Genomic DNA, 17,993 nt, shown 5'->3' on the forward strand with positions numbered 1-17,993 from the left:
ACGGCGTCGCCGCTCTCGCGAGAGACGGAGGCCCCGCCCCTCCCTCCCTCCGCGCGGGCCCCCAGCACCCCCTCCACACACGTAACCAGCCTCCCTCACCCTCCCCCACACACGTATTCGGCCTCCCTCACCCTTCCCCCACACACGTAACCAGCCTCCCTCACACGTTTCCAGCCTCCCTCACCCCCCACACACGTAACCAGCCTCATTCACCCTCCCCCCACACGTAACCAGCCTTCTCCACCCTCCCCCCACACGTAACCAGCCTCCCGTACCCCCTCCCCACACATGTAATCAGCCTCACTCACCCCCCACACATGCACGTACCCAGCCTTCCTCACCCCCCCCCACACACACACGTACCCAGCCTTCCTCACCCCACACACACGTACCCAGCCTTCCTCACCCCACACACACGTACCCAGCCTCCCTCACCGCCCCACGTAGTCAGCCTCCCTCACCCCCCTCCACACGTGATCCGTCTCACCCCGATCAGTCGCCCTCACCCCTCCCCGTTAACCCCTCCCCACACGTGACCAATCTTCCCCCCACGTGACCAGTCTCCCTCCTCCTCCCCTCCCCACCCAGTGATCAGCAGACCAATCACCCGCCTGGTGGTAATATCCCCCCCTCCTCGCAGCTCCCGCTCCTCACAGCCCCCGCCCCACGTGATCATCCTGTCAATCACCCTCCTGACCCCCACAGGCCCCGCCCCTCTCACGTGATCAACCCAGGTGGTAACGCCTCTCTCCATGTGATCAGCATGTCAATCACCCGCCTGGTGGTACCGCCCCTTCCACTGTCCTGCAGGCCCCGCCCCCACCCCCACGTCGTCAGATCCCCCACGTGACCAGCCTGGTGCACTTGTGCCTCCTCTGACCTCATCTGCTGTTCCACGTGTGGACTCCTGTATCTGTGCATATGAACTGAGCACAGGCTCGGCCATCGTTTCGCTGAGCACCTCCGCGCAGTCCGCCTAAACCAACCTGATCTCTGAATTCAACCCCTAGAGTTTGATAGAGCTCTAGGGGTAGCGGAATCAAGGGATATGGGGAGAAGGCAGCCACAGGTTGCTGATTGTGGGTGATCAGCAATGATCACAATAGACAATAGGTGGAGGAGGCCATTCGGCCCTTCGAGCCAGCACCGCCATTCAATGTGATCATGGCTGATCATTCTCAATCAATACCCCGTTCCTGCCTTCTCCCCATACCCCCTGACTCCGCTATCCTTAAGAGCTCTATCTAGCTCTCTCTTGAATGCATTCAGAGAATTGGCCTCAACTGCCTTCTGAGGCAGAGAATTACACAGATTCACAACTCTCTGGCTGAAAAAGTTTTTCCTCATCTCAGTTCTAAATGGCCTACCCCTTATTCTTAAACTGTGGCCCCTTGTTCTGGACAATGAATGGCAATGCTGGCTCGAAAGGCCAAATGACCTCCTCCTGCACCTATTTTCTATGTTTTCTATGATGATTCCCCAAACACTTAACTCCCCCTCCCATTCCCCACACTGGCCTTTCTGTCCTGGGCCTCCTCCACTGTCAGAGTGAGGCCCAATGCAAATTGGAGGAACAGCACCTCGTAGTGCTCTTGGGCACCTTACAACCTGTGGAAGTCCCAAAAACTGTCGATGGTGTTTATTATTTAGAACGGAGATGAGGAAGAACTTTTTCAGTCAGAGGGTGGTGAAGGTGTGGAATTATCTGCCTCAGAAGGCAGTGGAGGCCAGTTCGTTGGATGCTTTCAAGAGAGAGCTGGATAGAGCTCTTAAGGATAGCGGAGTGAGGGGGTATGGGGAGAAGGCAGGAACGGGGTACTGATTGATAGTGATCAGCCATGATCGCATTGAATGGCGGTGCTGGCTCGAAGGGCTGAATGGCCTACTCCTGCACCTATTGTCTATTGTCTATTGTCTATTGTCTATTAATACATTAGTTCAAGTTGCCAGCTAGCATCTGGCATTAACATATTCATTGCCCTTGCCTTTGTGCTCTGTTGCTCGCAGAGTCCAAAAGACGCCTGTCAGTATCTATCACTTAACATACTAACTGTTAATTCCACTATAACCCGGTTCTTGCAGACTCACAATTAACACATTAATTGATGTTACCTTTGTATCTTGTAGCATGCGGAACCGTGAAGTCGCGTCTTTTGTACAATGTAAGAATAAAGCACAATTCCTGTAATTTACATATCAATGTAAATATTACGTACCTCATATCTGTACTTCCTCAGTTGTTATCATTTTTGGTGTATAAATGTCCTACTGTGCCGACTTGACTTTGGAGCTGTGATCACAGCCTTTGACTGAGACACTTCTCCCCTTGTGCAAGTAAACTCGCTGCTGATGGAAAATCATGAAGAGTCCTTGAGTCTTATTAAAGGGTCGACTTTGTCAAACCCAAAGGTATGAAATATTGACTTCACAAACTTCAAGTAACCCTTGCTTTCCCCCACTCCATCCCTCCCCCTACCTAGTTCTCGGACTTCCCTGGTTAAATTTTATCTCGGTATGCTTCGTTGTCAACTTCGAGCTAACAATGATCTATTCTGATCAGAATGGTCCCGTTTGAAGAAGGGTCTCGACCCGAAACATCACCCATTCCATCTATCCAGAGATGCTGTCTGTCCCGCTAAGTTACTCCAGCATTTTGTGTCTGTCTACAATGATTTATTCTACATTCTCCTTGACTCCACCCCCTTTGATGTCTCGTTTTCACACCTTGCACTTCATCTCTGTGTCTCCCTCCCCGACTCTCAGTCTGAAGAAGGCTCTCAACCCAAAACGTCACCCATTCCTTCTGTCCAGAGACGCTGCCTGAGTTACTCCAGCATTTTGTGTCTACGGTGTAAACCAACATCTGCAGTTCCTTCCTACACACCCAGCCTGATCGGATCAGCCTATCAATCACCACATGTGAGACAAAGGCACCAAAGGAACAAGATTCTCAACCTGAATGCAGTTTGTTATATAATTGAGGAGTCATTACACTAGCCTGTGCCACCTCAGAGCATCAAGGATTGCAAGCACTTCTGCAATGATACACCAATAAGAACTTCTGGGATTGAATATTTATTTAATGGTATAAAATTCAAATGACTGTCAAACATAGGTTCCACTGATCAGAGCACTGTACTTATTTACGAGGTAATCGATGTGGAAAACCTTGGTCCATTGTTATCGGAGTAGTGTAGCAGCAAACTGCAGTTCACCATCTTCACATTATTCAGGGAAATCACTCAGTTCAATTCACAGCAGTGAGTTTATGTGCCGCAGGGGGGAGGTCAATGATGTAGACTTGGTTAAGGAAAAGGAGGACATGCATTCTGAAAATACATTCACAGTAGCTTAGCTTCGGTTACAGTGCGGAAACACAGTGCCCACCGGATCCGCGCCGACGAGCGGTCCCCGCATATTAACATAATCCTACACACACGAGGGACACTTTTTATTTACCAAGCCAATTTCACCTACAAACCTGTACGTCTTTGGAGTGTGGGAGCATAGTCGGGATCAAACCACCGAGCCCGCATGGACCAGAGATCCACGTACACTAACATTGCCCGACATACTAACGCAACTTACAATTTTTACCAAAGCCAATTAATCTACAAACCTGTACGTCTTAGGAGTGTGGATGGAAACTGGAGCACCCGGTGAAAACCCACGCGGTCACGGGGAGAACGTGCAAAGGTGGCGCAGCGGTAGAGTTGCTGCCTTACAGCGAATGCAGCGCCAGAGACACGGGTTCGATCCCGACTACGGGCGCTGTCTGTACGGAGTTTGTACGTTCTCCCCATGACCTGCGTGGGCTTTCTCCAAGATCTTCGGTTTCCTCCCACACTCCAAAGACGTACAGGTTTATAGGTTAATTGGCTTGGTAAATGTAAAAATTGTCCCTAGTGGGTGTAGAATAGTGTTAATATATGCGGGGATCACTGGGCGGCGCGGACCCGGTGGGCCGAAAGGGCCTGTTTCCGCACTGTATCTCTAAACTAAACTAAAACATACAGACTCTGTACAGACAGCACCTGTAGTCAGGATCGAACACAGGTCTCTGGTGCTGTGAGGCAGCAACTCTACCGCTGCGCCACCGCCATCCTGTACTTGATCTCTGCTATTTATACATCATTTAAATCCCAGACAAAGCCATCACTTGTTAAGGATATCATTTCTTCATTCTTCAAGTGATCCAGTAGTTTTTTCAAAGGAGCATATTGCAACAGGGTAGATATATTTCCCAGCATTACCAGCTTGTGCTTTGCTCTAGTCAGCGCGACATTTAACCTTCGCCAGTCCTTCAGCAGTTCTCCGAGCTTGCAAGGAAGAAAGTTCAGTGGAGTTATTATACTTTGCACATTGAACACTTTGCAGCAGACGCCAGACATCAGCAGAGCAGGAGCCAGCACGAAGGAGCACCAGCGGCAGGGAACAGATGAACCACATCCAATGTTTGGCCAGACACCATTTCCCAGCCGACTAAAGTCGAGGAGAAGTTTTCTCAACTGTGTGACTCCTCTTGAGGCTGGCATTACAACAAGTGAAGCACGAGTCTCCATATGGGATGATAGACTATCCACTCTACCTCCCTTGATCACCACGGGACTAACGACAAGTGAGCAACAGCCTCCTGTTGCAGACGCAAGTTGGGCCAGATGGAAATGCCTCAATCGATTGGGAACTGGTGTTGGCAGAGCCAAGGTGCCTCTAGACAAGTGGGGATGGAACTCCAACCATGTCACCTGCGAATGTGGCACTGAGCCACAAACAATGGAATACCTGCTGAAATGCCCTCAACTGGAAAACCAATGCACAGCTGACAATGCAGATGCCGAGATATGTGTCCAGCTCTGGCTGAACAATATCTAATCTTGTGATGTGGTCTCGATAGGAAGCAGCAGACAAAACGTGTAGGAAGAAACCGCAGGTGCTGGTTTAAACCAAAAATAGACACTAAAAGCTGGAGTAACTCAGCGGGTTGGGCAGCATCTTTGAAGAAAAGGAATAGGAGAGGTTCTGGGTCGAGAATGAAGACGAGTCTAGACCTGAAACGTTACCTATTCCTTTTCTCAGAGATGCTGCATGACCCACTGAGTTACTCCCAAAATGCTGGAGTAACTCAGCAGGTCAGGCAGCATCTCGGGAGAGAAGGAATGGGTGACGTTTCGGGTCGAGACCCATTCACCCATCACCCATTCCTTCTCTCCCGAGATGCTGCCTGACCTGCTGAGTTACTCCAGCATTTTGTGAATAAATCGATTTGTACCAGCATCTGCAGTTATTTTCTTATATTACACTGAGTTACTCCAGTTTTTTGAGTCTATCTTTGGACTGCCAGTAGAGTTTGGTAACCGTACGCAGTGGGAACATCATTTCACTCACCTTTCCTTCACTGTTACTCCGAACAAAGGACAGAATGATGACGCTTTTGTCTCGGCCCTGGTACTTGTCCACTGTGTTCACCTCGATGGCGCTAAAAGCTTTGTCCCTCGTCAGTATCGCGGAGACTGCCTTAAGCTGCTGTCTGTACGGTGCAATGACCCCAATGTTAAAGGCCTTGCATCCAGCCTGTTTGCAAAATAACCCAAGAATTCATGTCAGCCACAGAAATGCCATCCTCCATCGCGTGGTTCTGAATTGCTGCCTCATCCAAACAACAGGCTGTGCTGTGGATGTTGTTAAGCGACCGAGAGGAGGTGCAAAACAAAGCTTGGGAACATTAAAATGATAGTTTAGAAATACAGCGTGGAAACACCCTTAGCCCTTCAGCCTAAGCCGACCAATAATCACCCGTACACTATTTCTATCCTATGCACCAAGGACAATTTACAGGAGCCAATTAATCTACAAACCTACACGTCTTTGGAGTGTGGGAGGAAACAGGAGCACCCGGAGAAAACCCACACGGCCACAGGGAGGATGTACAAACTCCGTACAGACAGCACCCATAGTCAGGATCGAACCCCGGTCTCTGGCGCTGTAAGGCAGCAACTCTACCACTGTGCCGGCCTCTTAAGGTGCAGGAAGAGCAGCTGGTGATTCTCTGGACATGGTCAGGTGCAACTAAGAGAGATTAATTGCACAAGGCTGCTTAATGGTGGAGGAAGCCTTACAGTGCTTGCAGCGTCAGAGACCCGGGTTCGATCCCGACTACGGGTGCTGTCTGTACGGAGTTCGTACGTTCTCCCCGTGACTTTTCTCCGAGATCTTCGCTTTCCTCCCACACTCCAAAGACGTGCGGGTTTGTAGTTTAATCGGCTTTGGTAAAATTGCAAATTGTCCCTAGTGCATAGGATAGTGTTAGTGTTGGGGTGATCGCTGGTCGGCGCAGACTCGGTGGGCCGAAGGGCCTGTTTCCATGCTGTATCTCTGAAGTCTAAAGACTTAATTTGAAGATTTCTGACAACCATCAGGAATCAGGCAGTTGTCATGATCAACATTAAATTAATGTTCTGGAGTAAGTGACAATTGCTCTGACTGGTCCTAAGAGCACAATGTGCTCAATACTTCACGTTGCTGGGGTGTGTACAGTTCCTTCAAAGTCAGATAGACCTACCTTTAGTAAAGCTGTGGTTAGGCAGTACACTAATTCAGCCTCAGTCAGGTTACTCACTCCACAATGTTCTTCAGTCTCAGGGGCCGGTACCTTGGACAAACACAAAGCCTCAAATGAAATACATTTGTGCAGTGAGTGACAAATTCTATACAAGACAGAAACCCCTCACGCCACTCTTCCCCTCTCCTTCCACATGACAGATGCATTTTCCGATGCAGGAAAAATGTTCCCAATGTTGGGGGAGTCCAGAACCAGGGGTCACAGTTTAAGAATAAGGGGGCAGGCCATTTACTAGTCTTTAGATAGCCTCAGAATAAAAGGACGCTCTTTTAGGAAGGAGATGAGGAGAAAGGGTGGTGAATCTGTGCAATTCTTTGCCACAGAAGGCTGTGGAGGCCGTCAGTGGATATATTTAAGGCAGAGATAGATAGATTCTTATTCACAAAATGCTGGAGTAACTCAGCAGGTCAGGCAGCATCTCGGGAGAGAAGGAATGGGTGACATTTCGGGTCTCGACCCGAAACGTCACCCATTCCTTCTCTCCAGAGATGCTGCCTGACCTGCTGAGTTACTCCAGCATTTTGTGAATAAATACCTTTGATTTGTACCAGCTTCTGCAGTTATCTTCTTATAGATAGATTCTTCATTGGTACGGGTGTCAGAGGTTATGGGGAGAAGGCAGAATGGGGTTGGGAGGGAGAGGTAGATGGTGGAGTAGACTCAATGGGCCGAAAGGCCTAATTCCACTCCTATCACTCATGAACTCACCTGTTCAGTGTTAAGGAAACAAACTGGATGACTGGGTTCCAGAGCATCCTTCAACCAGGAAGCGTGCGTGTCCAGCTCACACCACCTGGACAGCTTTAACGCTGCAGTCGCCACTTGATCCGATCCGCACATCAACTTTCCTTCATAGACTAGTGTATTACTGAGCGACATAATCGTTCTGTGGAGGGTGACAAAGGTTTATGACAGCACCGCCTGAAACACGTGCAATAAATCACGTGTATGACTCGAAGCAAGTACCTGTTCATTCGGTACTGAACGTTCAGCTGAACCACGGCATCAAGATTCTTCTCCAGACGTTTAAACAGACTCTCGTCCATTCCCAGGGCTCTGTTGGCACAGAATAAGGTCGTGTGATAGGAGTAGAATTAGGCCATTCGGCCCATCAAGTCTACTCTGCCATTCAATCGTGGCTGATCTATCTCTCCCTCCTAACCCCATTCTTCTGCCTTCTCCACATAATCTCTGACAGTGTGATACAGCGCGGAAACAGGCCCCTAGGCCCACCGAGTCCGCACCGACCAGCGATCCCTGATCACCAACACTATCCTACACAAACCAGGAACAATTTACAATTTTACCAAGTCAATTAGCCTACAAATCTGTACGTCTTCAGACTGTGAGAGGAAACTGGAGCTCCTGGAGAAAATATATGCAGGTCACGGCGAGAACATTCAAACTCTGTACCGACAGCACCCGTAGTCAGGATCGAACCTGGGTCTTTGCCGCTGTAAGGCAGCAATTCTACCACTGCGCCACCGTGCTGCCCTACATACATGCCCTGCAGCATCAGTTTCTACATTTTGACAGAGGTGAGTTTGTTTCATAAAGCACTTAATTAGTTCCAAGATTATCGTGAAATTCACGTCGTTCCAACTGAGGACGTACCTGGCATGTGAGCTCTGAATGACGGGAGGCAACTGTTGATGATCGCCCACCAGCACAAACCGATCCGCCGAAAATAAGGGCCCCAGGCAGATCAACTGATTGATCTGGGATGCCTCGTCCACAATACAAAAATCAAACCTTCTTTGACCAAATAACGGATGCTTCATTCCCATACAGGTTGTTGCGACCACCAGCTGCAACACAACGATTTGGCGTTACACCTTCCCTGTCACTGCCTGCATTCACACAAGCCCATTGGCAACATCACAAACAACATTACGCCCAATTAAATATCCGGGAAATTACTCCCAGTTGAACTATTGAGTTCCAATGTGCGTAGTTGGAGGCAGGGAAGTGATAGCATGTTCCTTTCAGTAAGATTTGAAGCAAGCAAAGAATAGGAATAATGAATACGTGGGAGGTCAATGATATCACCTCACACTTCACTTGGGTAGGCTTACAACTCAGTGGAATGAATGCCTAGGAAGGAACTGCAGATGCTGGTTTACACCGAAGATAATGCTGGAGTAACTCAATGGGACAGGCAGCATCTCATTCCTTCCACCCGGAGATGCTGCCTGTCCCACTGAGTTACTCCAGCATTTTGTGTCTACCAGCAGAATTAATATTGATTTTCGAATTCCAAGTAAACCCTTGCATTCCCTAACTCTCTCCATCCCTCCCCCACCCCAGTCCTGCTAGTTTCACTGTTCGTATCCCTTCAATGTCACCTCTTCCATAGCCAACAATGGACCATTGTGGGCTCCATCTTTCCTTGGTCATTGGTGCCAGCTCTAATTTGTTCTGCACCTTTTTGTACCTTGAGTTTCCCTCCCCCCCTGATTTTAAAGAAGGATCTCGACCTGAAATGTCACCAGTTCCTTTTCTCCAGTGATGCTGCCTGACCCACTGAGTTGCTCCAGATTTCTGTGCCTATCTTCAGGTCAATGATAATGTCGTATCTCAGTGATTGACATCAAGAAAATTTCCACACTGAAGTCTTTAAGTTAAACACAATTTGGATAGAGTGGAGAGAGCGTTTCCACTAGTGGGAGAGTCTATGACTAAAGATCATAGGCTCAGAATTAGAGGACGTTCCTTTAGGAAGCAAATGAGGAGGAATTTCTGTAGTCAGAGGGTGGTGAATCTTTGGAATTCACTGCCACATAAGGCTGTGGAGGCCAAGTCAGTGGATACATTTAAGGCAGAGATGATAAAGATTCTTGATTAGTATGGGTGTCAGAGGTTATGGGGAGAAGGTAGGAGAATGGGGTTAGGAGAGAGAGATCAGCCATGATTGAATGGTGGAGTAGATTTGATGGGCCGAATGGCCTAATTCTGCTCCTACCACTTATGACTTTAAATAATTATATTGGCATCCAGAGATTACAGGTGGATAGAGGACATATGGTGGGCAAACAATGATGTCACAGATTACAAGGTGGCACTCATTAGGAGGTTGGAGAATAGTGTTAGGTGGGGGAAATGTCTAGTGTGCAAGGCAACGTGGCAGGTGGATATGCAGTGGCAGCAATTCAATGCAACTCAGGGGAACATCTAGACGTTAGGTCTAGAGCTATGCCATTCGGGAATAGTCGTTCCGTGGGTGTCAGGGGTCATGGGGAGAAGTCAAGAAAATGGGTTTGAGAGGGAGAGATAGATCAGCCATGACTGGATGGCGGGGTGGACTTGATGGGCCGAATGGCCTATCTCTACTCTCACTTACGAATATAATAATGTTATTACAATGTGCACTTATATATGTTTGGTTTTTGCATGTGCTTGTGTGGGAATCAGCGCCAGGTTTGAGTGGAGGATAGGAAAGAGAAAATGGAGGCAAACATGGGGAGGGAAGGCACAGAGGCCCGAAGGAACAAGAGTGGAGAGAGCACACATGGATAGGAAAGGTTTAGAGGGGAGCAAAAAAAGACACAAATTGCTGGGGTAACTCAGCAGCATCTCTGGAGAACGTGAATAGGTGACGTTTCAGGTCGAGGCCCATCTCCAGTCTGAACACAAAACCCAACCCAAAATGTTGCCTCTTCATGTTCTCCAGCGATGCTCCCTGACCCGCTGAGTTACTCCAGCACCTTGTGTCTTTTTTTGTAAACCAGCATCTGCTGTTCCTTAGATTTAGAATTTTAGATTTAGAGATACAGTGCGGAAACAGGCCCTTCGGCCCACCGGGTCCGCGCCGCCCAGCGATCCCCGCACATTAACACTATCCTACACACACTAGGGACAATTTTTTTTAATGTAAACATTTGCCCAGCCAATTAACCTACATACCTGCACGTCTTTGGAGTGTGGGAGGAAACCAAAGATCTCGGAGAAAACCCACGCAGGTCACGGGGAGAACGTACAAACTCCGTACAGACGGCGCCCGTAGTCAGGATCGAACCTGAGTCTCCGGCGCTGCATTCGCTGTAAGGCAGCAACTTTACCGCTGCGCCACCATGCCGCCCGTTCCTTGTATCTAAGGTATGCATGGACATGGGCCAAGCAGGGGAAGATCGGCGAGCTTAGTTGGGGCACCTTGGTCGGCATGGACGTGTTGGTCCAAGGGGTCTGTTTCCGTGTTGTGTTACCCTGTGGCTTAGTAGTCAAGGCAACATCATGACACTTACTTCGCTCTTGTACAGCCCTTCCAGCTCAGCCAGGCTTCGGATTGCTTTCCTTTTGCAGATTTCCTCATCCGTAAATTGCTGGATATCGGGGTGAACCTTCTGCTTCCGCCCCAAACGCAGGAAGCCCACTTTGAATCGAATCAGCTTCAGCAAAATGTTATCCACGGCAGAATGGGTGTAACTGGTAAGGAGGACACTGAACCCACAGGCGTATAGAATCCGCACCTCACCGAAGATGAAGAGAAAAAGAACCAATTCACTACATATCCAAAGTAACCATGAAAAGAGCTACAAAGGAAGACACAACATGCTGGAGTAACTCGGCCAGTTAGGCATTATCTCTTGAAGGTGATGTTACAGGTAGATAGCGAAGGTATTTATTCACAAAATGCTGGAGTAACTCAGCAGGTCAGGCAGCATCTCAGGAGAGAAGGAATGGGTGACGTTTCAGGTCGAGACCCTTCTTCAGAACTGAAGAGTGGGTCAGACACCCTGATTAGATGCTTGCTCCTAGCTTCCTGGTACATTGCATTGTCATAAGGGTCATAAGTGATAGGAGCAGAATTAGGCCATTCGGCCCATCACGTCACTCCGCCATTCAATCATGGCTGATCTATATCTCCCTCCTAACCCTATTCTCCTGCCTTCTCCCCGTAACCCCATGCCTTCTTGATTTTTAAGGTACCATCCTACTTTGCTTCCCATATTTTCCCATCATTGGATGACCCGAAACGTCACCCATTCCTTCTCTCCTGTGATGCTGCCTGACCTGCTGAGTTACTCCAGCATTTTGTGAATAAGTACCTTCGATTTGTAGCAGCATCTGCAATTATTTTCTTATATTACAGGTAGATAGGGTGGTCAAGGCGGTTTTTGGCACATTGGCCTTCATCAGTCAGAGCATTGAGGTATAATAGTTGGGAGATCATACAATTGTGCAGGACACTGGTGAGGCCACATTTAGAGTATCGAGTTCAGTTTTTGTCACCATGTTATAGGAAAGATGTGGTCAAGCTGGAAAGGGTGCGGAGAAGATTTACGAGGATTTTGCCAGGACTCGAGGGGCTGAGCTGTTATTAAAATTCCTTGGAGCGCAGGAGGACGAGGGGTGATCTTATCGAAAATCATGAGAGGAATAGATTGGGTAAATGCACAGTATTTTGCCCGGAGTTGGGAAATCAAGAACAAAATGACATGGGTTTAAGGTGTGGGGGGAGAGATTTAATAGGAACCCAAGAGGTAGCTATTTATTTCTTACACATAGGGCGGTAGGTATATCGAAGGAGCTGCCAGCGGAGTAGTCGAGGCAGGTACTTGTCTTACCAGAGTGCAGATGGTGGTAGTTTTCCCTGTCCCAGGCATGCCGACGATCAATGTGTAATCATTAGAAAGCAGCACGCGCTTCATTGCTTGTTTCTGAGGCTTGTTCAGGCCTTGAATGCAAAGAAAAAGAGTGGATCGGTGAAACAAGTCCCAGCTTCTAGTGCAAAGGAGAGATAATTGCACGTGGAGCATGGAGCAGGACAAAGGCATGCAGGGGATGACTGGGGCAAATGAGGCTGAGCCCAGAGGGTGGGCAAGAGTTAGTCCAAGGAAGTGGGAAGGTAGTCATTTAAGAGTAGGGCTAAGTGGTGGGTGAGGGAAGAGGAGCATGAGCTCTGATGATTAAAGGTGGCGGAGCGCAAGTTTAATTTGGTTTATTGTCACGTGTACCAAGGTAGAGCGAAAAGCTTTTGTTGCACGCTAACCAGTCAGTGGACAGACAATGCACGATTACAATCGAGCCACTCACAGATGCATGATAAAGGGAATAACCTGAATAACATTTAGTGCAAGACAAAGTCCAGTAAAGGCTGATTAAAGATAGTCTGAGGGCCTCCAATGAGGTAGGCAGTAACTCAAGGCTGCTCTCTAGTTGTTGGTCCAATAACATTGCTGCGCTGGTCAAGAAGGCACAGCAACGACTGTTCTACCTAAGAACACTGAAGAAGTCTGGTCTACCCCAACAGCTGCTGACGACCTTCTACCGCTGCACCATAGAGAGCATCCTAACACATGGCATCCCTGTGTGGTACCTCAACTGCACGGAGGCAGAAAGGAAAGCTCTTCAGCGGGTAGTCCATAGAGCTCAGAGGACCATCGGAACACAGCAACCAGCCTTGGAGGGCATCGACAACACACGATGCCTCAGAAAAGCCACCAGCATCCTCAAAGACTCTTCACACCCCTGCAACAGTCTGTTCGAACTCCTTCCATCGGGCAGACGATACAAGGCCTTCTACGCCCGCACCTCCAGACTCAGGAACAGCTTCATCCCCAGGGCCATAGCTGCTATGAACCGGTCCTGCTGAGCCGGATGGTCACATCGCACAGTGATTCGGCACAGATCTACTTGCACTTTATTCTGTCTTAAAACTGTTACAATTTGTTTCGTTGGGTTGTTGTTGTTTAAATTAATACTGACTAGCTAATTAAATTATTGCATCGTATGGGAGGCGCATTCCCAATCTCGTTGTACCCCTGTACAATGACAATAAAGATATATTGTATTGTATTGTTTCAGTTGCCTGATCACAGCTTGGTGGAAACTGTCCTTGAACCTGGAGGTGTGGATTTTCACACTTCTGGGCCTCTTGCCTGATGGGAGAGGGAAGAAGAGGGAGTCATCGGGACGAGACTGGCCCTTGATTATGCCGGTGGCCTCGCCGAGGCAACGTGTGAATCAATGGAGTCAGTAGCAGGGGGGTTGGTTTGTGTGATGGTCTGGACTGGCACAAGACTGTCTGTGAGCTCCACAGTTAGGGCAGAATGGGTGGGGAAATTGTTTGAGGCGAGCACGACCCTCCAGGGCAGCAGGAGAGTGGGTTGTTGAGGAGGAGGTAGATACGGGCGAGGTGAAGAGGGAAGGGCGAGATGGAGAGGGACACTCCAGGAAGAAATTGTTTCGAGCTCCAAGGAGTGGGAACACCAGGGCCAAAACTATTCCAAGCCTGGTTTTGCCAGTACTCTGTCCAAATATAACAACACTTCCTTGTTCCTAATCTTCAATCCTATTGTATTCAAAGCCAATGCAGAAAAACAGGTTGCACCCTGACCACAACAGCCTCGAAATAACGAATAAAGTGACTGCATGTCGCCACATTTTCATACAACACAAGAGGCCACCATTTGGCTCATCGAGTTTATACTGGCTCTCAGTGCAATTTCATCCCTTTACATTTCTCTTTATCCCATTTGTTTCACATACCATTAACCTAACCGTCCTTTAGACTTTAATCCTTAGACTTTAAAGATACAGTGCGGAAACAGGCTCTTCGGCCCACTGAGTCCGAGCCGCCCAGCGATCACCCTGTGCACGGGCACCATCCCACACACTCGGGACAGTTTACGATTTAAATAAAGCCTAATTAACCTGCAAACCTTTACATCGTTGTAGTGTGGGAGGGAATCCGCGCAACTGGAGAAAACAGACGCGGGCGGTCACAGGGAGAACATACAAACTCCATACAGACAGTACCCGTTGTCAGCATTGAACCCAGGTCTCCGGCACTGTAAGGCAGCAGCTCTACCGCAGCGCTATTGTGCCTCCTTTGATTCCATTTCCACCACTTAATGAAGGACGATTTAGTTTCAACAATTAATCTACTCATATTTATGTCTCTTTGAGGTATCGGAGGAAAATGTAAGCACCTGAGGGAATCCCATGCGGTGAAAGGGAGTATTTGCAAACAGTACGCAGACCAAACCACTGTGGTACCAAAGTTCAGTTTATTAACTCTTGAGTTACTGGCTGTTGTATATCTTCCCCTAATACCAACTGAGTATATGGACTATCTTTGATTGGACTTTACTGGCTTTGCCTTGCACTAAACGTCATTCCCTTATAAGGTCATAAGTGATAGTAGAATTAGGCCATTTGGCCCATCAAGTCTACTCCGCCATTCAATCATGGCTGATCTATCTTTTCCTCCTAACCCCATTCTCCTGCCTTCTCCCCATAGCCTCTGATACTAATCATGAATCTATCTATCTCTGCCTTAAAAATATCTTCTGACAGCCTCCACAACCTTCTGTGACAAAGAATTCCACAGATTTACCACCCTGACTAAAGAAATTTTTCCTCGTCTCCTTCCTAAAAGAACGTTCTAAAAGATGTACAGGTTTATCATGTATCTGTACACTGTGTACGGCTTGATTGTAATCATGTATTGTCTTTCCGCTGACTGGTTGGCGCGCAACAAAAGCTTTTCACTGTACCTGTGACAATAAACTAAACTGAATATGGCAATATGTAATAGACAGATTACCTTTCAGAATATCAGCCACTGTTTCCTTTACATCATGTGGGAGTACAGTGCTCAGGTAAGGTACAAACTGTGGTGGCCTCAGTCCCACAACGAGTTCTCGAAGCTTATCGCTGAGGAAATACAGAATGGCTTCTCATTTTCATCATTCTTCACAGATAGAATTTAAAAATCACACATTAGGGAGGTCGTTTTAATTTTGGAACAGTGCTTGTAAGGTGTCCCTCAACATGTTTCGAAACAGTAAGCAGCATACTTAACTCTAATCCAGACTGTTCCTACAGAACTGGAGCTATCCAGCGAGGAAGGGATTATTTGGTCCATCACCAGAGGACATAGGTTTAGGGTGAGGAGGGGAAAGATTTATTAGGAACCTGAGGGGTACCTTTTTTCACACAGAAGGCAGTGGGTATATGGAACAATGGCAGGTACTATAACAACATTAAAAAGATATCTGGATAAGTTTGGAAGGATGTGGGCCAAACGCGGACAGGTGGGACTAGTGTAGATGGGGCATGGGCAGGTTGTGTTTCCATGCTTTATGACTCCCATGTAATTCTCATTTTACTGGATCTCAATCCCTGGTGCAGTCATTTTGATGTGATATTTTGACGTGCCTTTGGCAATCCAAATATCCAACTGGCTCTTTATTTCTTCCTGATTGCAACTTCAATTTGAAGCTCAAATTAATTTCTTGAACACGTTTTCTCTTTCACAGCCAACAGTACCGAATCGTGTTATGTTTTCCAAAGCTTCCCGGTGAATCCTTGGTGAATATGCGGGAGAAATAGACATTTGCCTATTATTTTTCCTCCAGTAATATGACAATCATTAAGATTAAATGCAGCAGGAAATAGGTCCTTCGGTCCAACTTGACCACGCTGACCAAGTTCCCTCCTGAGCTTGTTCTATTTGCCTGCCTTTTGTCCATATCCCTATAAATTTTCTAATCCAATTATCTTACAGCCCTGCCCATGTTGCCAGGACTACATCTCTAAGCTTCACGCAAACAGCAAACATTGAAATTTTGACTTGCATCTTACTTATTCTGCAGCTGCATGATACTTGGATGATAATACTTGGATGCCAAGGGACGGATTACACCACACGGATAAGCACATTTCATAAATTTTCACTGCAATGCCTTCTTCTTGCTGGTGACTTACCTGATTGCGGATTTTTCCATCAACTTAGAAAGATTTCCCAAATGAGTGCTCATATTTCCAACTCCCTCGTCGTGATCAAGTCTGAAGATGGTTTCCTGCGGCAGCCTGGAGAGGTTCCTGCACAAAGTAGAGCTTTTAGAAACTCCAATATATATATGTGTGTGTGTGTGTAGAACACCCAATTGTGAGCCATTTTGGGCCTCTTATCCGAGGTGGGATGTGCTGGCGTTGGAGAGGGTCCAGAGGAGGTTTACGAGAATGATACCGGGGATGATTGGGTTAATGGATGATGAGCGTTTGATGGCTCCGGGCCTGTGCGCACTTGAATTTGGAAGGATGAGGCAAAATCCCATTGAAACCCACTGGAAACGAGTGGCCTAGATAGAGCGGTCATGGAGGGGTGTTATCTTTAATACTGTCAAATTAAAAAATAATGAATTTGTGCGTGGCCTAACGTTCTTCCAGGTTGGACAATAATTAAGAATAAATATTCTAAATGTCAAAACATGGAACTACAGATGCTTATTCACAAAAAGCTGGAGTAACTGAGCGGGTCAGACAGCATCTTTGAAGAAAAGGAATAGGTGACGTTTCGGGTCGAGACTCTTTCGAGAAACATGGATAGGTGACATTTTGGGTTGAGACCCTTCAGAATGTTGTGTTACCTACATTCACATTAAGCACCAAGCTTCCAGTTTCATGACAACATTTTGGCCAGAAAGATTAAAGAATGTTGTTTCTTTCAAAGGAAGTTGCAGATGTGTAGGGAAAATTCCTTTCGAAATTCTGTTGGATTTTGGCCAAATCTTCCTCCAAAATCATGATTAAAGAGATAGTTCTTACCGATCCAATGAACAAGTAATCAGGGAAGTTTGGATTTCGGTGACATATCCAGAAGACACGGCAAGCAGCACTTTCTCCTGTCCACTTAGTACAACTCTGTCGCCAACCATTAATGCCGTTTTCGATATGCACCCACTTTTCCTTGTGAATTGATGCTGGTATTGTCCATCAGAAAGGTTCAGCACACTACCACTCTGTACTAGATTAGCAACACAATATCCTTGAGACTCCCTATTGAAACAAAATCAGCCAAATATCAATGCAATACAATACATGATTTCATAAGTAGTCCAATGATCTCGTTTTCAAATCAAAAACAAACTAATAAAACCGCACTATTATGCCACTGGTGTAAAATCTCTCAAATCAATATAGTATTATCTGATTTGGTCATCTGGCAGGCAAAACCAGGCTTTTCACTGAACCTCAGTACATGTGACAAAAATAAACATAAACCCTAATCCAATACAAGTTTAATCTCGTTGTACTTGTACAATGACAATAAAAGATATTGTATTGTATTGTACATCAGCTGATCAGTGCAATGCTGACCAGTGGAACATCATCACACCTGCTGAGATTCTCCGGCACTTTGTGTCCATCCGAAAGTGGGGGTTTGTGGGTTAAATTGGTTGCTAAAAATTACCCCTGCTGTGCAGGGAGTGGGTGGGAAAATGGGATAATGTACAACTAATGTACTCGGTGGGCTGAAGGGCTTGTTTCCATGTTGCACCTCTGAACTAAACTAAAACTAAAATCAGGTCAGTGCATCATTAGACTGTGGAAATTTTTCACAATGCCTTGTTCAATACATAAGGGT

At 47.1% G+C, this 17,993-nt stretch overlaps 1 protein-coding gene across 1 annotated transcript in view; it reads right to left on the reverse strand.

The window, feature by feature from the left end:
• Window positions 1–3,844: 3,844 nt before the first annotated feature.
• dna2 (DNA replication helicase/nuclease 2) overlaps window positions 3,845–17,993 on the reverse strand; it is a 33,312-nt gene continuing 19,163 nt past the window's right edge. Inside the window, exons 11-21 of the mRNA XM_078413126.1 lie at window positions 17,174–17,404; window positions 16,331–16,447; window positions 15,168–15,277; window positions 12,184–12,293; window positions 10,861–11,085; window positions 8,234–8,427; window positions 7,586–7,675; window positions 7,328–7,505; window positions 6,560–6,649; window positions 5,386–5,571; window positions 3,845–4,319 (exon numbers count right to left, since the gene is read on the reverse strand). Of these exons, the coding sequence (XP_078269252.1) occupies window positions 4,125–4,319; window positions 5,386–5,571; window positions 6,560–6,649; window positions 7,328–7,505; window positions 7,586–7,675; window positions 8,234–8,427; window positions 10,861–11,085; window positions 12,184–12,293; window positions 15,168–15,277; window positions 16,331–16,447; window positions 17,174–17,404 (1,726 nt within the window). The 3' untranslated portion in view covers window positions 3,845–4,124. The remainder of the gene's footprint in view (window positions 4,320–5,385; window positions 5,572–6,559; window positions 6,650–7,327; window positions 7,506–7,585; window positions 7,676–8,233; window positions 8,428–10,860; window positions 11,086–12,183; window positions 12,294–15,167; window positions 15,278–16,330; window positions 16,448–17,173; window positions 17,405–17,993) is intronic.

This window comes from Rhinoraja longicauda, chromosome 16, assembly GCF_053455715.1.
Source record: "Rhinoraja longicauda isolate Sanriku21f chromosome 16, sRhiLon1.1, whole genome shotgun sequence".
NCBI lineage: Eukaryota > Metazoa > Chordata > Chondrichthyes > Rajiformes > Arhynchobatidae > Rhinoraja > Rhinoraja longicauda.